This window comes from Molossus molossus, unplaced genomic scaffold, assembly GCF_014108415.1.
Source record: "Molossus molossus isolate mMolMol1 unplaced genomic scaffold, mMolMol1.p scaffold_m16_p_6, whole genome shotgun sequence".
Taxonomy (NCBI): domain Eukaryota; kingdom Metazoa; phylum Chordata; class Mammalia; order Chiroptera; family Molossidae; genus Molossus; species Molossus molossus.
In genome coordinates, this window is record NW_023425399.1 from 66654101 (window position 1) to 66676352 (window position 22252).

General features: G+C 36.7%; 1 protein-coding gene across 1 annotated transcript in view; it reads left to right on the forward strand.

Moving 5' to 3' along the window:
- The window catches only part of L3MBTL4 (L3MBTL histone methyl-lysine binding protein 4), a 381883-nt gene that overhangs the window by 115850 nt on the left and 243781 nt on the right, over positions 1-22252 (forward strand). Inside the window, exons 9-10 of the mRNA XM_036245527.1 lie at positions 8097-8182; positions 10256-10366. Coding sequence (XP_036101420.1) covers positions 8097-8182; positions 10256-10366 — 197 coding nt within the window. The remainder of the gene's footprint in view (positions 1-8096; positions 8183-10255; positions 10367-22252) is intronic.

Here is a 22252-nt window from a genome sequence, read left to right on the forward strand (position 1 = left end):
GCTGAGGACATAACAAAGAATAGAAAAGACAACATATGAAGATCTTTAAGTTAGTCATAGAAATTTCTCAGTGGAATGTTATGTAGTAAGTGAAATTGAGAGAAAATTAGAAGCAAAATAACCAGTATGTTTTTCCATACTGTTGGTTATTGATAGAGAAAGAGAGAGAGAAGCAGATAATCACTCCATCACAGACGCTTGCCAGTTCCCAAGCATTGAGTTATATTAGGTAGTGTAGGTGCCATGACCTTTTCAAAGACAGTTCTGCTCAGAGCTCAGCCATGTAGCACAGATGGTTGATTTCTGGTGATTTCACTAGACATAGAAGAGACTCTGTTTCCATAGTCTGTTCTGAATACTCCTCATTACAGCCATATTTTGAGCAAAGTAATCAATTACAGAATGAGCTCTTTGGCAAGTGTCTGAGATACTGATAGTCCCTAGATCAAAGAGTTATTCCTGTGCTTTCAGACCTGATTTATGATCAAGTAACAAACATGACATCCTGTTATAAATATTAAGGGGTCTGACTTGTATTACTTTTCCAAAAAGAATATTTTAACTAATTGTGATGAACTGAATATGACTCCAAAACTTCTGCCATCTAAGGTACCATAAATGTGAGGGCAGTTTCTACATATCTTTTTAAAAATAAAATTGGATAGACCTGAATTAGGCTTAACAGTGGTTAAAATAACTGGTTGTCCTTTTATATTTCTTCTGTCTTGTACTAAATAGTACACCACCATCTAACATAGAATAATTAGTGATAACTTGATGCTGAGATCATTTTCATAAAGAGCCTCTCTGTGTGTGCAGAACCTCCAGAGTGGAGTGCAACATACCATCAGTGGGAACTTTCCTAAATCTTTATCATGGGGAGGCCTGGATTTTTAGATGAATTACTGCTCTGCCTGGAGAGAGCTACCCAAAACAGAAAATAATTTGTTTCTGAGGGGCTTTCTTAGAAAATCCAGGCTCTTAAAATATTGGAAAAACTAGTGAGAGCTTCACTGGAACTAATTGGCCCTCATTTCTCTTCTGATGCTTTCTCTTGGCCTTAGAGCCTGGCAGCCTGCAGAGCACTCACTGAACATCAGAATGGATCTTTAGAAATCTTGATTTCTAAATCAGGTTGCTGGTCAGAAGACCTGCGTTCTAGTTTTGATTCCATTATTAGTTATCTTGCCTTGGACAATTTACTTAAAATGCCAGGTCTTACTTTCCTCATAAATAATGAGTTAGATGAAGTGTCCTCTTAAGTCCATATAGCATGTGTGTTTATGATCCATATTCTGTCTATTCTGATTGAACTTTCTTCTCAGTAAGATTCTTATTAGATCCCTTTTTATTGCTGGTTATTAAATGGGACTGTTGTCCATTACTTAAAAATTGCTTGTCCTAGGACACCCATGATTTTTGGTTTTTGGATTGGCCACTGGTATAATTACGATTGTCATGCTTCTTTGGGTTCCCTGAGTTAGGTTGCCCAGACCAGGATGTCAGGAACTTAAGGACTTGTGCTATTTATTCATGATCCCAGATCTTTAGAAATAATGTTCCAGTGGCAAAATTATGTTTCTGCTTACGTTATTGTTTCTGGAGGGGAAATAATGGAGGATGTTGTTATAAGAAGAGCTTATAACCAATCTCACACTTAAGTTGGCCGGTCTTATATGGAGCAAACAGTTGAGGAATATACATTTGCCTTGCACAGATGCCACAGATCAGGTGGCCATCTCTTGGCATTATCCAGTCTTTAGTGGTGTTTGGAACCTTAGTGAGTTTTGATATAGGAGTATCATCTTGTTCTAATACCTCTGAGACCACCAGCACCAGCAGGCAAACAACTTTATATCATAGTTCAATTCAATATTTTGAAACTAGACCAATATCAGTTTGGCTCATACCTCTTTTCACTGTTGACCACCACAATGTTAAATGCAAACTTTTTAGGAAATACATTTTTTTCATTCAAAAATATTTACCAAATATTTATGGAGTGCCAACAATCTGTGAGGTACTAGGCTTAGAGGAAATAGTAGTGAAGTGAACAGACATATTTCTTTCTTTCTTTTTTATCCTCACCCGAGGACATTTTTCAATACTTTGTTCAGATAGAGTGGGAGGGAGAGAGAGAGAGAGAAACATCGAAGTGAAGGGGACACATCGAGTAGTTGCCACCCACACGACCCAACCAGGGCCGGGGACAAGCTGCAACTGAGGTACATGCCCTGAGTGGGAACCGAACCCAGTTCTCTCTGGACCACAGGCCAATGCTCCAACCGCTGAGCCAAACCAGCCAGGGCCAGACATATTTCTATCACAAGGAAGCTTGTGTTTTAGTAGAGTAAGAGAAACAGTAAATATGTAAAATATGTAATACATTTAGTGGTGATAAGTGCCATGGAGAAAAGTATGGCAGGTAATGAATTTAGGAAGTGCACATATATTCTGGAAGGGGAGAAGAGGAAGGTCCTATATTGTCCAGGGAGTTCAAGGAAGGACTTACTGAGAATGTGACATTTGCACAATGACTTAAAGGACATGAGGTAGGGAGTCTGGTGGATCCACAGACAGATCTTTCCTGGTAAAGGAATAGCAAGTGCAAGAGCATGGGGAATGAAACAGTCTGCTGTGTTCTAGTTAGAGAAGGAGTGGAGTGAAAGGGAGGTGAGATCAAGGCAGTAATGGCCACATTTTGTAGGGGCTTGCAGGTCATTATAAGGACTTGCTATTTCCCTGAGTGATACTGAAATCCATTGGAATGATTTACATTTAACTTGGTATTGTTATGACAGATTTTTTTACTGTCGTAACTAGCTAGCTAATATTAATAATAGGAAAGGAGCAAAGAGGGGAGGCCAGATATTATAAGCATGGTCCTCTGGGCAGCTGCACCAGGAAGATGAAACTTTATGCTCCACAGGGAAACCACCAGTCCATTCCCTGAAAATCACTGGGGGAAGGAGTGCAACAAAGGGAGAAATGATGCATGTGCAGTGAAGTCTGGATGACATAGGAAAGGTGCTTGCCTGTCAGTCTAATCTGGGAACAAAGGTCATTGGCTAGGAGGGTGGATCCCAATGAAATCCTGCAAAAAATTGGGAACACATAATCTCCAGAAAAAGGAATTCATGTTCTCTTATTCCTCTTGCTTTTCTTCTGCTTTCTTGCACTTGTTTTATGACCCATGCCAGCCTGCTGTGTGGCCCTGGAAGCTGCATGGCCCATGGCCATGCTGACCCCACACACAGTGGACTGAAGCTGGGAAGACAAGCCAAGGTAGCCAGAGGCTGGATTGGACTGTGCCTCACATGGAATGGAAACTGTTGACAGTGGCTTCAATCCCAGCTCTGCTGAAGACAAAAGGGGACTTTTCCCATGGACATATGGAGGGAAATGGGACCCTGAAGGGAAACCCCTTTAATGTTACATAATCAGTAAACCTTTCCACAATACCTCATCCTCCCATGGAAGCCTAAGGAAATTCTTGTTCCCTCGGCACCCCAAGAAGCCAACTTCCACCAGCAACAGGTAGGGACATGGAGGACACCTCATTGATAACAGTTTGACCTTTAGTTTCTTTTTTTTGTACCCACCCCACATTTATATCCTGTTTAAGGACATTTTCTTGACAATAAATTCTTTGAACTCAAAGCTCTGGAATTGGCTTTTATGTACCCCAGATTTTTCACACAGGGCTCCCTCTGTGGCCCCTCTTGAGGCCTCCACTTCCCTCAGCCCATGAATAACATGGCATATTTGCCATAGCCCAAGTAGTCCCACTGCTTTTTCTAAAACGGTTCTCAGCTGTTTAGAAGGTTCCACCTCTAGAAGCTCTTCTACTCCACCACACCTCATCTCTCCTCTTGCTGCCATCTAGTTGCCTTCTAGTTATTCTCTGACATGAAGGAAGATATTTGTCACTCAGATCTTTTTCTTCTCCCAGAGAACTGCTGGCACCATGGGGAATTACAGGGGCTGCCTGGCTGATGCCCTGCTTTGTAGTTCATTGATCCCAGTGCCTGACCCTTTTCCCTTGTTTGGTTTAGCTACCTGTGCCCATGGCTACAGCTTGGACTTCATTTTTCTTTAGATATTCTTTATTTCTGCAGTTTTAAACTCTAACCAGTGTGGAATGAGGTAGGACATGAATAAATAGGTTTACACTTAGTATAATGCAATCTCCAACCCTCTCACCCTGTAATACTATGTGCTGGCCTCCAGGGGCGCTCATACTCAGTCCTGAAATGCAGAAGGGATAGATCACTTTGGTTCCGGGATGCTGTAGGTTATAGTACTGGGGGTAAGCAGTGATTAAGTATGTAGGTAATGGAGTCAGATTTAATGGTTCAAATCCCATTCTTTCTACTTAACTGTATAATAGTTGGAAAAATGCTTAAGCTCTCTGAATCTCACCTATAAAATGAGGATAAAAAGATATACCTCACAGGTAGATGTGAGGAACAAATGACATTGTAAATGGAGTACTTAATACATTGCTTACCAATAAATGGAAGCCAGTTAGAGGTTGCTTTTCTTTGAGACAAATGAAAAGGTTAAAGGATATTGTTGTTCCATGTATTGGTCTCATATATATATTTTTTTGTTTTAAGTAGGAATTTAAATTTTTAGAATTTGAACTTCTCTTGTGGTATTGCCATGCAGCTGTGTGAATGGGTCTGTTCCCTAGCCCTTCCTCCATTTCCCTTCTTTGGCCCCACTAAATCTAGCAGAACTCAGGTCCGAGGCCAGGAGGAAGAAAGCGAGAGTAGATGACTTTGCAAACCTCCTTAGGCTATAAGACATTTTCCTGTTCCTTGGGTTCATTGAACAGGGAATATATACATAACACATGTTTTGCCTTTTTTACACATGCACAATTTTACACAATTTCTAGAGATTATATAAAGGCAATTATTGCTTAAGACTTATTTGAAACAGCCACAGCCTTGTATTTTTATTTATTGATGACAAAAATTGGAGAAAAGGATACCGTGGCTGGTTTGGATGAGCGGTTGGAGCGTTGGCCTGCAGACCAGAGAGTCCTGGGTTTGTTTCCCACTAGGGGCATGTACCCCCCAAAAAAAAATGGGGAAAAGGATAATTCTCATAGCAGCATGCTAGAGCAGGACTAATTACTTCTTCTTTTACTGACTTTGCATTTATTCCTTAATGCACCACACTGTTTATTTTCCCACTGTTCCATTGAATCTACTAGTCAGGCTCCTGAGTGAGAAAGCTGGAGCAGCAAGGAAGAGACCCCATCACTGAAGGGGCAAGGTATGAGCATATTTAGAACCTATGCAGACATGTGGAGATTCAAAATACAACAATTGAGATTGGACAACTTTTTAAAAATATGAGCTATAAAAATAAATGCAAGTGCAGAAATAATTATTGAGACATAAGGAATATAACATGACTCATATAAAAAAGGACAAAAAAGCAAAAGAAACCCTGAGAGCTTTCTAAAATAAATCTAGCTTAAAAAATGATTACAGAAGGTAGATAAAATAAATCAGTTAGGAAACTAAATGTAAATGATTTTTAAACTCATTTAGAAGGTGTTATAAAAGCTACACCTGGAACAAAATAATATGTAAGTAAAAAAGAAGGGCAAAATTTTATCAGGTACACATAAACAGAAAATAACAGGATGGCATTTTTAATAAAAGGAATTTGAGGCAAAATGTAATAAATGTCTTCAAAGGGAAATTCTCTCTATAAAATACAAAGTGCAGTTAATAGTGAACATTATATGTGCTTTTAAAAATTCTTTATCTTTATTATTGAAAGTATTACAGAGGCCCCCCCCCCCCCATTGATACCTTCCTCCCTGCTCCTACCCCTCAACCTCCACCCCCGTACCTTCACTGCTCTGTTGTCTGTGACCACTGGTTATGCATATATACATATCAGTTCTTTGGTTTATCTCTTTCTGCCCCCCACCCCCCTTTCCCTCTGAAGTTTGTCAGTCTGTTCCCTACTTCCATGTCTCTGGATCTATTTTGTTCATCACTTTAATTTGTTCATTAGACACATGTGCTTTTTTTTTTTTTTTTCCTCACCCGAGGATATTTCTCCATTTTTTGTACAGATAGAGTGGGAGGGAGAGAGAGAGAGAAACATCGACGTGAAGGGACACATCTGGCTGCCACCCGCACGACCAACCAGGGCCGGGGACAAACTGCAACCGAAGTACGTGCCCTTAGCGGGAACCGAACCCGGGTCTCTCCGGACCGCAGGCCGACACTCTAACCGCTGAGCCAAACCAGCCAGGGCGACACATGTGCTTTTATATGCTAAATAATATAACATCAAACTATGAAACAAAATATCCCATGATCCAGCATTCATTCCAACCAAAATCTATATTTCTGGTCACCAAAGAGAATTCTTTAGGCTGTTCATAGCAACACTTTCCATAATAGCCCCCAAATAGAAACTGCTCAAATGACCATCACCAGTAGAATGGATAAATAAATTGTGAGACTCACTAATGGACTACTGTACAACAATGAAAACAAATGTTCTGCACACAGCAGTCTATATGAACCTCACAGTCAGAATGTAGAACAAAACCCATCAGTGCCTGTTGTTTGATTCCATTTATACAAAGGAAAAAATAGAACAAGCAGAACTGATCTCAAAGATTAGGAACCAGGATAGGAGTTTCTCTTTGAGGAAAGTGGGCTTGTGGTTGCACAATAGGAGGGTGTGTCCTGGGTCCTGGTGACACAGGTATGCTAATTTTGTGAGAAATTTTCATGCTGTCTACTTGGTTTGTAATTTTTTCTTTAAATATGTTTTATTTTAGCAATGTTTAAATATGAAGAAAAAGGATCAGAAATGTTGGAGAACTGTACAGAAAAATTATTTCAGCGATTTTAGCATACCATTTCAGGCTTTTGGCTTCCATAAGAAATAAACAGATTTTTATATAATATAGCTATGTAGATTGAATTATGCATGTTGATATTATACCTTAAAACATAGATACCTTCAATATGTTTAAATGTTGTTCCTATATTACACCAAAAAGAACTAAGGTCTTTCAAACAGATTGTACAGCCAGTGTCACATTCTGAAACTGCCATGTGAAAAACTAGTTATTATTTTAAATATTTTACAACCACAAAAATTTAACATTTGGGATATCTCCTAAGTAAATATCTGGTAAATCATTAAATCTAGATGACAAAGATTATAATTGGTTTTTAGAAAGTAAAAGAAAAATATTTTTTGTAAAAGTTTGTCTAAAGGTCTAAAGCTGTATTCGGGGACAATGATGATAAGTTCGTAGTCTTAAATGACTCTTTTATCCAAAAAAAGAAAAGAAATTATATTTATAGTTCAATTTGGCAAGACAAGTATAAAATAAACCTAAGGGAAACAAAGAAGGAAGGAGTAAGAGTAAAAGCAGCAATGAGATAATTAGAAAAGACAAAGAAAACAATGGAGCTGATGAATAAATCTAAGTACTTATTTCTTGAAAGGAAAGAGAAAAAAACACAACAATGTTGACAGTCCCCTGGCAAATGTAATTAGGAATAAAATGACACAAAAATAGAGAAACAAAAACCCAATTAGATGGAAATCTTTAAAAACAATAAAGTGCTTTATACAATTTTTCACCTATACATCTTTAAATTGCAAAGATAATAGCAAACCTTGGAAATTATAATTACAGAGATTTAAATATGAGAATAAAACCCTAATAAATGGAGCATTATTAGAGGAATTAGATTTTCAGTTCATGGTTTGATGTCAGACTGGGAGTTTTTTCACACTTGCAGGAGGCCTTCTGGATGTGCCCTGGCTCTGCCAAATACTCACATCACCATTTGGTCTTGGCCAACGTGTCTCACCTTGTTGAGTGGATGAGTGCCCATGTGCCTCAGTGGGGCAAAACAGCCCTCTCAGAGGTCATCACAGACTTAGATTAGGTAAATATGTGATATTCTTAACATAGGGGCGACTAAAAGTGAGCATTCAAATAACTGTAAGTGTTAGTATTATCAGATGTCTTATAGTATATGGGAATCAAAATACCAATGAGTAATCTTTTGATATTTATATATATTTTTCAGGTTATCCTGATCCAGAAAATTTTTCCTGGACAGAATATCTGGAAGCTACCCAAACTAGTGCTGTTCCTGCCAAAGTATTTAAAATGGTAAGTTTGTATCCATTTACATTCTCAACTTTAAATAATGTCCATGTTGAGTCATGCCCTTATTTGACAGTTTTAAATTATTCTAGATTTTTTTTTAAAACTGAAGTGTTATTTTTATGACCAATTTACCTTGTTTTAATTTAAAATTACAAGGGAGGTGACTAATTTACTATTGTTCCGGTACATAAATGTAGGTGACAGTTTCCCTCCTTCAAAAACACAGGAGTGCCACACTAGTGCCTTTGTAAGCCCCTTACCAACCTCTGATGAGTGGGTCCTTCATTTCCGGTTTTATAAGTCCACAACTTTCATGTCCTGGGAATTGTTGGAATGTCAGTGGTGTCATAATAAAATAGAGGAATTGTTTGTAGCCTGAGCGTTACGTTTTATGCATTTTGAGGGAAATATTGCTGTTAGAATTTGTTAGAATACCGATTTTTAAAGTTCAAATTTGAATTTGCTTATTTATTCCAGGATTGACCTAAGTATAAATTACAGTTCTTTGAAAAACAAAGTGCATTGATAGTATAGTTAGAAAAATATACTTTCTTCACCAGTGGTTTTCAACCTTTGTTCCCTTTCAACTCTAATGGTGTATTCCCCAGCTTGTCTTTAATCAGAATTTTATATAGCAAGCTTCTACATGAGATTTCATTTACTGAAAGTTTCTGGGGATCAAAAAGGGTTTAAAACAAAATGCTGTTTCATTTTTTTAAAAAAATTGATTATACTAGGCTGGATTTGGGGAAAGAAGTATAATTAATTTAAGAAGGCTAGAGGTTCTGGAGTATTAGAGAGGGTTTTAAGAATTCTAAAAATTAAGTTAGCAAAAATACCAGTTGCTTGTAGTTTCTCTCTCTTGCTTTCTGTCAAAAAATTCATTTTTGTTTTCCAAAAGGAAAATTACAGGAAAATAAAATTATGATAAAATTTAGCTAAAAAGGCAATTTCCAGACTCTGGTATTATTTTGGATTTACCTCAAACTTTAGCATCTGCAGTACAAGCGACATCTTTGTTGTCAGGCCAGTGACCTTAGGAGAACAGAAACATTTTCAGGGATCAGAGACCTAGTTAAGTCAGTATACTGTTTAGTAGATTTGATAATGCATTTTAGAAAGAAAATGTGTTTTCACAAAAGCTGGAGAGAAAAAAAGAACAAACAGATATTGAAGAAAGATTTAACTGTTTATTACTCACATATTATGAGGATTTTATTTTACTATTGCTATTTCTAGACTTAACGAATTCAGTACATTTTTAGTTTTAATAAAGTCAACTGAGCACCTTTATGTTTAGTAGCTTTCAAGTGAAACTTTTTGCCAGCCTATAAATACTGTCAGAGATGTCTTTTGACTTTGATTTCGTTAAATTTTCTTAGTTTCAGTATAAGTCCTGGTATATTTTTTCTGACTCGATTTTCTTTGTTATTGTCTGAGTGTTCATCATTATAGACTCCTGGTTCCTGGCATTTTAAGTCTTGGAAGAAACCTTAAATTAATAAAGTTTAACATACATATATCACAGATAAAGTAACAAAAGTATACCTTTTGTATGGCTTTAAATTACATTGTGGTATGATTTTATATTAGTTTGACAGTTGAAATTATGAAGGTTTTATCTAAATATTGTTTCAAAATTTAAATTTATAAAGTACTGTGGTTATCCTTTCTAAATACTTTTCCCTTCTGGGAAATACACTCTGCAACTAGGTAGTGAGAATAGTCAATAATTTATTAATTTATAAAGTTAATTTTTGAAAAAAAGACTAAACCAATAGATAAACTATGATAAGATCCTTTTAGAACCTTGGTGTGATCATTAGTGAATTTATTATTTAATCTGTCTTTGTCTTTTTAGCTGTCTTGAAAATGATCAAAAAATTCTTTCTCCTCACTGGATTTTATGAAACTGGATTAAATAATATGCATAAAGTCCTATGTGCTCTTAAAACTAAATTCCATTTGTACTAAAGATCTGAATGTAAAACTAGAGAATTAGTATTTTAGGAAAAATTTAATAGTATAACTGAATTGTTGAAATTTGCATGACTTGTTGAACTTGTAATGTTACAGCGGTTGCCTCATGGTTTTCTGCCAAATATGAAACTTGAAGTTGTGGATAAACGAAACCCCAGGTTAATTCGCGTTGCTACGATTATAGATGTTGATGACCAAAGGCTAAAGGTACATGTTTTAGATTATTACATTATTACACTGGCATTTCCCCTCATGTTTTCTGCCATGCTGGCTTCGGAGGCTCTGATTTCTCGGCACAGTCGAAGAATAAAACTTCGACTGACTTCTGTAGTTAAATGTCTTTGGTTAGAGAGATTTTCAGCTGAGGTGTCTTGTAATATGGAAAATCTAAGATCAGACACAACTAACTGACTTTGAGAGGGATTCTAATACGTTCCTGTTTGGATTGAATGTTTAGACTTTATACGTTTTTCTCTTTTTTATTTCTTTTTCTTAAGCTCCTTTTTGCCAAGATAGGATTTTTCTTGAAATTGTTGTCATTTAACAGCTTGTCAAGAACAATTAAGTCTTTGTTGTCAGATCAAAAATAAGTAAATAAATATATTTAGTTACTATAACTAAAACAAAAGGTTAGATTTTGAAGTAAGGATTTGATTAACAGAATTCTATACTGTCCTTTTTGTGACATCTGTTTTTATAAAAATACTTATATCTTCAAAATTTTCCTAAAATTAAAGCTTTTTCATATTTTTTTGTACAGAGAACTAAAAAGCATTATGGAATTCAATAAATCTTTTACAGCATATCATAGTTCAAAAATTATTTTCTATCCTAGCACAATTTCACAATAATAACATGATTGAAGTGAACTAATTTTAATCGGTACTATCAAGAAAGGTGTATACAAGTTTGAAATAATTTAAAAGAAATCTCATTTGCTATGTGCCTACTTTGAAAACCCTTTTTAATTCATATCATAGAGAATAATTAGTTCATATATTTTAGTAAAATTTAGAGATGAGTATTTGGCTTGGTCATAGATTATCAACAGCAGATATTGTCAATATCCTTTATTCTTCTGACAAGTGAAAACAAAAATGTGCTAAACACTATTCAGGAATAATATGTTATAGGTGTTTTCTTCTATATACCTTGTTATTAATACTTTATTTTAAATTTAATTTTAAGTATATTGCTTACATTTTTATATATGTGTTTTGTTTTTTGTTTTTTTCTGTTCTGACTCTGATGACACCTATTGTGGGAATAACTTTTGGATTGCAATTACTTTATAAATTTTATTATGGAAATTAGCATCAGGGGTTTTTTTCTCTGAATTCTCGTTTAATTCTTTTTTTATTTATTTATTTATTTTTTATTGATTAATTTTTGTTACAGATGATTCTCCTTTTTCCCCCCACTGATTCCCCCCCTCCCCTCCCTGCCCCTTCCCCAGATTGTTGTCCATGTCCACTGCTCATGCATACATGCGTATAAGTTCTGTGGTTCATCCCTCCCCCACCTCCCCACTACTTAGGGGATTGTCAGTCTGTACCCCGCTTCCACGTCTCTGGGACTACCCCATTCCTCAACTGTTATGTTCATTATATTCCACAAATCAGTGAGATCATATGAAATTGGTCTTTCTCGCCCTGGCCAGTTTGGCTCAGTGGTTGGAGCGTCGGCCTGCGGTACAGAGAGACCCGGGTTCGGTTCTCGCTAAGGGCACGTACCTCGGTTGCAGTTTGTCCCTGGCCCTGGTTGGTCGTGCGGGTGGCAGCCACTCGATGTGTCCCTTCACATCGATGTTTCTCTCTCTCTCTCTTCCTCTCTCTCCCTCCCGCTCTGTCTGAACAAAAAATGGAAAAATATCCTCGGGTGAGGATTAAAAAAAAAAAAGAAATTGGTCTTTCTCTGTTTGGCTTGTTTCACTTAGGATGATACTTTCCAGGTCCCTCCATGTAGTCTCAAAGGATAAGAGATCTTTCTTTCTTACCGCTGCGTAGTACTCCATTGTGTATATGTACCACAGCTTTTTGATCCATTCGTCTACTGATGGGCACTTGTTTAATTCTTATTATAAAATTATTGCATTTATTTGAAAAGCTCAATCTTGAGTACATCAAATCTTATTTAGAATTTTAATGGACAGACTATTTTCTTGTGATTCCTAAGATGAGTAAAATAGTATCCAGTGGTTGTTGCCAGAATGTTATGTGATATTGGATTAGAATATCACCTTAAAATATCATTTGAAAAACTTTAGCTATTAAAGTGAATTTATTATATTTACTTACCATCTCAGCATTGATCTTTTTACATCTCCAAGATTATAGCTGGTCGTTCCAAAGATATATTCCATGTATCTACTTCTTAGTCTTTTTCTTTTTTGTTAATAGCTTTGTCCTTTATTAGAGGAAGAAGAGTTGAAAAGTATCCTGTACCTCTGAACCATATGAGTTACCTCTGTGGTTTAGACATAATGGAAATCCCTCTAGGATTTTAGGGCTTAATTAAGATGTGTTTATGCAAATGACAATCTCTACCATGTGAAACAGTGCTTCATAAAATGTGAAATGAATTGCTTCCACATACCATTCCATCTGTCAGAATATATCAGTCTTGAATGGACAGAAATATTTTAAGGCTTGTGGAATACTTGAGGTCTCACAAGCAGCTTCTGCCCTTTCGAAGCTCATTCCTGGGAGATCCTGCCTTGGACTCTCCGCTCTCCGCTCTCCACCCTTCCCTAGTCATTTCTGCAGTTGGGTAAATGCTTGTCCTGCCCCATGAGGAAAAATTGTCTGTGGGACAGCAGTTTTCCTGAATAGCACAAACTACAGAGAAGATTTAGTAGTATGGCTTAAAATTTCATCCATCAGTTTTCCCAAGGAGAAAAAGGCAATGAGAATGAGCATCAGGTTTTTTTATCTGAATTCTTGATTAAGGAGGTCGAAGGTAGTAGATGGGACTATTGGGCAAGCAGCTGATCTTTTCTTATATCCTCTTTGCCCAGTAAATTCATCTATTTATTTATTAATGTGTTAGATATATACGTGTGTGTGTGTGTATATTTATGTATACACACACACACATATATAATTGTTGAAGTCTTTTAACATCTTTAAATATCTTTGAAAGACTATTTTTTATCACTGGCACATAATAGATGCTTATTATACTTGTAAATGAATGAGTGAATGGCATTAAATGTATTTTGGCATTCTGTTATTTGATTGTGTGGAATGATTATGCTAGTCAAAAAGTGCCCTTCCCTCATTTTTTATTTATTTCCCAATTACTCTTCCACGGGAAATAATTTACTGGAAAGTGCTATAGGACAAACTGATCTGGTTTTGAATTCCAGCCCTAGCTCTTATTTAACTGTGATATTAACTTGGTGGTTACTAAATTTAATTGAATGTTTCTTATCTATAAAATGATTGGGTTAATAATGCCTACCTCATAAGCTTGTTGTGAAAATTCAGTGAAGTGATGTATGTAAAACTTGAAACTGCCTGACTCTTTCTGGGCACTTCAGTGGTAAATGCTATTATTAGTACAAATGCCCACTGCTGCTCTCCCTGGGTGCCTTTATTTTCTTTGTTATTAAAGGGGCCTCATGGAGCTACATGTCATCAGTAGATGGAGAAGGAGAAAGTCCATACTTCTTGGTGAACAAAACAGAGTTTGGAATTCCCCTGGGGAAGGCTAATCTGAGCATATGTGATTGAAAGGCATGGTGGTGTTTGACCATTGAGAGTAGAGTTAGTCTGTTCAACAATATTGATATTAGTAATGGTGATATAACTGTGGTAGCACTTAGTTTCTTCAGACACTCTTCTAAGGGCTTTACATGCATGGTGTATCCTCACAGCGTTGCTGTAACATAGGTACTATTGTTATATCCAATTTATAGTAGAGGAAAGTGAAGTCCAGAGAGGTTAAGTAATCAGTCCAAGGTGACACGCTAGTATATCGAGAACAACATTTTAAACCCTGGCTTTTAAACAGAGGTTTTCAACTTGAGAGCTTATAGTCTTCCTACTCCTTCTACCCTTCTACTCTTATGTTCTCATTTTTACTGTAAATATACTACTTCAGAGTGAGATAGCAGATGTCTGGGATGGCAAGCAGAGTTCACTTGTAACCTTACCTACTTTGTCTTTTGTGCTGAACTGCATTGCTCATTCTGCCTGTACGTTTGTGGGTGGTACTGGCACTTCCTGGCAGAGAATAGCATATCCAGTAAAGACTGACTTTATTCCTTTCTGCCATTCTCCAAATATATAGTTGCCCTTATGTGATTGACTAATTATATTTTTATAACAGCTTTTTGGGGAGTAGTTTGAGAAGGATAGCTGTTAGTTCTTTAAATGCTTGATAAAATTCCCTTGTAAATCCATCTGATCCAGGGCTTTTGTTTTTTGGGGACTTTTTTGTTTGTTGTTTGTTTTTTTTTTTTAACTGCTGCTTCATTTCACTAATTATAATCTGTCTATTCAGATTCTCTGATTCTTCCTGATTTAGTTTTGGAAGATTGCATGTTTCTAGGGATTTATCCATTTCATCCATATTGTCCAGTTTGTTGGCATATAGTTGTTTGTAATATTTTCTCACAATCCTTTCTATTTCTTTTGTGTTAGTTGTTACTTCCCCTCTTTCATTTCTGGTTTAATTTATTTGAGTCCTCTCTCTCTTTTTTCTTCGTGAGTCTGGTTAAAGGTTTGTCAATCTTATTTATTTTTTCAAAGAGCCAGTTCTTGGTTTCATTTTTCTTGTGTATTGGTTTTTTTTTTAGACTGTATTTCATTAATTTATGCTTTATCTTTATTATTTCCTTTCATCTATTTACCCTAGGCTTTGTTTATTGTTCTTTTTCAAGGTTCTTTAAGTTTGTTTGAGCTTTTACTTGTTTTTTGAGATAGGCTTGTGGTGCTATAAATCTCCCTCTTAGGACTGCTTTCCTTTTATCCAACAGATTTGGGGTTGTTGTGGTCTCATTTTCATTTGTTTCCAGGAAGTTTTTTATTTCTTCCTTAATCTCATGTTAACTAATCCATGGTTTAGTAACATGTTATTTAGCCTCATGTCTTTGTGCATTTTTCTGTTTTCTTCTTGTGACTGATTTCAAGTTTCATAGCATTATTGTCAGAGAAGATGCTTATTTCAGTCTTCTTAAATTTATTGAGACTTGTTTTATTACTAACATGGGATGAAATGCTCTAAAGATATCAATTAAACCCATTTTATCTAGTGTTTCATTTAAGGCTGCTGCCTCATTGTTGATTTTCTGTCTGGAAGATCTATCCATTGGTGTCAATGGAGTGTTAAAATCCCCTACTATAACTGTATTACTGTCACTCTTTTCCTTTGTTTCTATCAAAATTTGCTTTACATATTTAGGTGTTCCTATGTTGGATGCATAAATGTTGCAAGGTTGTTGAATTGCCCCCTTTATCATTATGTAGTATCCCTCTTTGTATCTTACTATAGCCTTGGTTTAAAAGTCCATATTGTCAGATGTAAGTATTACTACTCCAGTTTTTTTTTCCCTTTCCAGTTACATGAAAAATATTTTTCCATCCCTTTACTTTTAGTCTGTGTGTATCTTTCATTCTGACGTGGGTCTCTTGAGGACAGCATATACATGGGTCTTGTTTTCTTATACATTCAGCTACATTATGTCTTTTGATTAGAGCATGTAAGCCATTTACATTTAAAATGATTATTGATCGGTATGTATTTATTGCCAATTAATTTTTTTAACTCTGTTCCTCTGTTGTTTCTCTTCTTCCTTACAAAGCCTTTAACATTTCTTGTAATAGTGGTTTGATGGTAACAAACTCATTTAGCTTTTTTCTTGTCTAGGAAGCTCTTTATTTTTCCTTGAATTTTAAATGATAGCCTCACTGGGTAAAGTAGCCTTAGATGTAGGTTCTGGCTTTTCATCACTTTGAATATTTCATACCAATCCCTTCTGTTCTGAAGTGTTTCTGTTGACAAATCAGCTGACAATCATATGGGAATCTCCTTTTAGGTAACTGGCTGCCTTTGTCTTGCAGCGTTCAGGATTCTCTCTTTGTCTTCAACATTTGCCATTTTAATTATGACATGTCTTGGTGTGGGCCTCTTTGAGTCCATCTAGTTTAGGACTCACTGCGCTTCCCGGACTTGTATGTCTTTTTCTTTCACCAGGTTAGGAAAGTTTTAAGTCATTATTTCTTCAAATAGGTTCTTGATCCCTTGTTCTCTTTCTCTTCTACTTCTGGTACCCCAATGATGTGGATGTTGTCACACTTCATACTGTCCCAAAGGTTCCTTAAACTTTTCTCATTGTTTAAAATTCTTTTTTTTTTTTTTAATCCTCACTCGAGGACACTTTTCCATATTTTGTTCAGGTAGAGTGGGAGGGAGGGAGAGAGAGAGAGAGAAACATGGACGTGAAAGGGACACATTGAGTGGCTGCCACCTGGACGACCCAACCAGGACCGGGGACAAACTGCAACTGAGGTATGTGCCCTTAGCAAGAACTGAACCCGGGTCTCTCTGGACCACAGCCCAACGCTCTAACCACTGGGCTAAACCGGCCAGGGTAAAAATTATTTTTCTTTATGCTGCTCTGATTGGGTGTTCTGGTCTACCTTGTCTTACAAGTTGTTGATTCAGTGTTCTGCTTCATCAAGCCTACTGTTTATTCCTTCCACTATATTCTTTATTTCAGATATAGCATTCTTTATTTCTAACTTTTTTTTTTTAATATGGTTTCTTTGTTCTTTTTATGTTGTTGAGCACACTTATAATCATTACTCTGAACTCTCTTATCTGATAAATTGCTTACCTCCATTTCATTTAATTCTTCTTCTGGAGAATTCTTTTGTTCTTTTGTTTCTTTGTCTCCCCATTTTGCTGCCTCTTTGTGTTTGTTTCTATGTATTAGGTAGATCTGCTATGACCCCCTGTCTTGGTAGGGTGGCTCCATGTAATAGGTGACCTGTGACACCCAGTGGTACTGTTTTCCTGCTCACCTGAACTGGTGCTTTTAAGAATGTCCCATGTTCATGTTATGTGGCCCTGTCTGTTGTAATTGAGGCCTAATTTCTATTGGCCCATTTGTGTGTGGAATTGACCCTCAGGCTGGCTGACAGTGAGACTCAACCCTCAACACCACATTTAACCTGCTGTGCTCCTCACATGAAATGGAATTCCCCATAGCAGGGTTTGGTGCCTGCCAAGATCTCCTTGTGGATATACTTCTTGTGAAGCTTATTTGATATTGCTCTGTTTTTGTATGAACATGGCCATTGGGAGTCTTGGTTTGGGGCCTCTTCAGAGGGACTGTGGGTAAGGCCAGTGTCAGACACTGTGTGACTGGCCCTGGGAAACCTGTTTGGAGCCAATTTATAGTTTGTGACTCTTTTTTCTGGGCCTGGGTATATGTGGGAAGGCCCAACCTGTGCAGCAAGGCCAGCTTTTACCAGCACTGGGCCCAGGGGCAGGTCAGCAAAAGTCTCAAAGCACCCAGAGATCCTTCTCTGCCTTCAGGCTGTTAGTCTCAGTCATTTAAAAGCTTTGGGCTGTACTCCTCAGCAAGGCTTAAACTCTGCAGGGTGGGGTAAGAGGGATTCCAATGGATGGGCTATTGTTTCTCCAAAGGCTGATACTTCCGAAAGGAGAATGCTCTGCCTGAGAAAGATGGCTTCTGCAGCTTGGGGGAATGGTTCAACATGGGTATCTTGGTGGCTGACCCTTCAGCTTTCTCCCCAGAGCCACCAACCCTAGATTCTCTTCACACAGTTCTAGTCTACTCTGCTGTCCCTCTGCTGGAGCCCTGGGTGAGTAGCTGTGAATAAAACTTCATGTTTTGGCTTTTAAGAGGATGCCTGCATTTCTAGCCATCTCTCCCTGGTGGACAGAAACCCTGATGCTTTTCACAGCCAGATGTTGTGTAGGCACCTTTTCCAGTTCTTGTGTTCTGGGCTGGGGAGCCTGGCTTAGGGTTTAGACCCCATACTTCTAAGTGGGAGTCTCCCACAGCCAATATATCCTGCTGGAACTTCAGCTGCTGCCCATGAGTGCTTGAACATCCCTCTCATTCCTCCACACCTGCTACCCATCTCCATATGGCCTCCTCTTTACGTACTTATTTATAAGGCTTCTCTCTAGCCAGTCTTCAGACAGTTATTCATTATAACAGCTTTTCTGAGATATAATTCAGACATTATAAAATGTATTGATTTTGAGTATATTCCCAGAGTTGTGCAACTGTCACCACTATTTAAGTATAGAACATTTTTATTCTCTCCAAAGAAAGCTTGTATCCATTAGCAATCACTCATAAATGTACACTTTCATCCAGACCCTGGCAATCACTAATCTACTTTCTATTTTTATGGATTTGGTCTTCTGAATATTTCACATAATAGGGCATCTCTTGTATCTGGCATCTTTCACTTAACATGTTTTCAAGGTCCACTTGTGTTGTAACATATATTAGTGCTTCATTCTTTTTTATTTTGGGATAGTACTTCATTGTAAGAATGTACCACATTTTGTTTATCTTTTTATCATTGATAGACATTTGTGTGGACATATGTTTTTGTGTGGATGTATGTTTTTATTTCTCGGGTATATATCTAGGAGTGGAATTGATGGATTATATGGTAACTCTTAAACATTTTGAGGAACTACCACAGTGTTTTCCAAAGTGACTGTACCATTTTACATTCATACCAGCAGCATATGAAGGTTCCAATTTCTCCATATCCTCCAATAACATTTGTTGTCTGTTTTTATTTCTTTTTAATTTTAGCTATTCTAATAGGCTTTGCATGTTCAGATCAAAGAGTCCAAGTTGTTATAGTTTATATGTGATCCCTAATAATATCTTGGCCAACAGGAGTGGGATGCAGTCACTTTTGCTTAGTGCTTGCAGTGGTAGAGGTATTACCAGTAGTCGATGTAGTGTTGCAAGTCTCAAATCACAGAAGTAGAAATAGTAGAATAAGAAGACCACATTACTATATATTGACTTTGTTCCAGGTATTTAGCTAACTGTGTTATATATTGCAACTTTTCTTAACAATAGTTCTTTTTTTAATTTATATTTTGAGATTCAGTTGACATTTAACATTATATTAATTTCATTTGTACAATATGATTCAGATGATCACTACAATAAGTCTAGCTACACAACAACTCTTATAGGGAGGTGTTATTTCTTCTTCACAGGTGACATGGAGAATTTATGTAGTTTTACCAAGGTTTTACAACCAGTAGTGGAAAAGCTGGGTTTTAAACAGAGGTAGTTTTAAATCTAAAGCCATTGATCTCTTATTTTAGCAATTACCGTATAACTGTGATAATCCATTGTAATTAGTGACTGTGAATTGTCAGTGTTGGGATGTGGAGCAGAGATAGTCTGATGCAAGATATTCTACACTCTAGCTCTCATAAGTCCACTCGTAATAATCAGGCCAGATATTCTGATGTTCACAATGAAAATATTAATTTGGTCCTGTATGTTTCATTGGTAGGTGAGTTGTGAAGTTTTTTTTTTGCCACGGCAGGGTTTTAATATGCTGTTTTTCCCCTGTGTTGATTACTGTGTTTATTATTTACCATGGTTACTCTCTAATAAATATTTATGATGACTCAGCATGCATCTTGTTTAATTTATAGCCAGCTATTATGTTTAATACTTATTCTTTTGTTTGGTTGCACAGTGTACTCTGTATATCTGGAAGCCTATTACTGTCACCTTATCAGGAAATGTACATTAAATTACAATAGATGGATGAATGCTTTTAGGAAGTTTAGCATTTATTTGGAAAAAAATTTATTCTTCTACAAATAAATATTAAGATAGTAACATTTGATAAATATTTGCCATGTGGGAACTGCAGCTAAGATGTGAAATGAATTATAAATGAATTCCAAATTGATGCTTTAGGAAGTTCTACTGAATCATTAATAAATTGAGTCTCTTTAGTGACTCTTTTTATACTTAATGCATTAACTGGATATATTTGTGGCATTTCTAAATGAAATAAGAGCATCATGACAAAGAGGAATTGTCATGATAAATTGTCTACTTGTACGACTATAAGCTACTTGGAATTTTAACTCAGACTAAAAAGTTTAAAGCTTTGGTTGAAAAAACCTGTAGGGCCCGGCCACTATAGTTAGAGTGGTTGAGCATCGACCTATGCACCAAGAGGTCACTGGTTTGATTCTTGGTCAGAGCACATGCCCAGGTTGTAGGTCAAATCCCCAGTGGGGGGCATGCAGGAGGCGGCCTCTTGATGTTCTTCTCTCTCACCAATGTTTCTGTCTCTCTCTCCCTCTCTTTTCATATCTCTCTAAAATCAATAAAGAACACACACACACACACACACACACACACACACAGACAAACCCTGCAGGTGGATTAGTACAGAGCAGGTCCAAATGCAAGTCATGAATGAATGTTGTGCTTTCACTGACTTGTGTCAGGGTTACGGTGCTTCAAGAAAGTCACTTGACCCTCAAGAGTCCTAGTTTAGTTATCTGTCAAAAAGGGAACCAAATCTGGAATATATCATTTACTTGCCACTGTCTCTAACCAGGATGCATTTTTTGAAATCATTTTTATTTTTCAACTAGAGTTGACATACAATATATATTGGTTTTAGGTATACACTCCAGTGATTAGACATTATATAACTAAGTGATCATCCTGAGAAATCTCATACTCATCTGACACCATTCGTAGTTTTTAGAATATTATTGACTATATTCCCTATGCTGTATTTTACATCCCTGTGACTGTTCTGTAACAACCAATTTGTACTTCTTAACCCTTTCCCTTTTTCACACGTCTCCAGTCTTTCTCCCATCCAGCAATCATCAAAATGTTCTTTGTATCTATGAGTCTGTTTCTGTTCTGCTTGTTCATTTATTTTGTTTTTTAGATTCAATTCTTGATAGATATGTTTTTATTACCATTTTACTGTTTCCATTTTTTATCTTTTTTTTTCTTCTTAAAGAAGACCTTTTAATATTTCATGTAATACTGGTTTGGTGGTGATGAACTGCTTTACCTGTTTTTGTCTGGAAAGTTCTTTATATGTCCTTTTTATTCTAAATGATAGCTTTGATGAGTAGAGTAATCTTGGTTGTAGGTCTTTGCTTTTCATCACTTTGAATATTTCTTGCCACTCCCTTCTGGCCTGCAAATTTTCTGTTGAAAAATAAGCTGACAACCTTATGGGAGCTCCCTTGTAGGTAACTAGCTGCTTTTCTCTTGCTGCTTTTAAGATTATTAGTCTTTTAAGATTATTAACCTTTTGCATTTTAACTATGATGTGTCTTGGTGTCAGTCTCTGAGTTCATCTTGTTTGGGACTCTCTATACTTCCTAGACTTGTATGTCTGTTTCCTTCACCATGTTAGGGACGTTTTCTGTCATTATTTTGTCAAATAGGTTTTTAATTTCTTGTTTTCTCTCTTCTCCTTCCAGCACCCCCATGATGTGAACGTTGTCCCAAAGGCTCCTTACACTATCCTCACTTTTTGTATTCTTTGTTCTTTTTGTTGTTCTGATTGGTTTTTTTTTGCTTTCTTATATTCCAAATAACTGATTTGATTCTTGGATTCATCTGCTCTATTGTTGATTCCCTATAAATTATTCTCCATTTCAGTTCATGTATTCTTTATTTCTGACTAATTCTTTTTTTATAGTTTCCATGTGCTTTTTAATGTCGTTGAAGTTCTCAATAAGTTTCTTGAAGTTCTCTTGAAGGTCCCTGAACATCTTTTTTTCTATTGCTTTGAACTGTATTTGGTAGTTTGCTTGCCTCCCTTTCTTTTAGTTATTTTTCTAGAGACCTGTGCTGTTTTTTTATTTCGGACCTCTTTCTTTGTCTGTGCATTTTGCCTGCTTCCTTATGTTTATTTCTACGTATTAGGTTGAGCTGCTACGTTTCTTGGACTTAGTAGAATGGCCTTGTTTATGTGGTAGGTGTCCTATAGGGCCCAGTGGCACAGCCTCTCCAGTTACTCAAGCTGGCTGCTCCAATTGCACTCCTGTGTGGGCCATGTGCACCAACAGGTT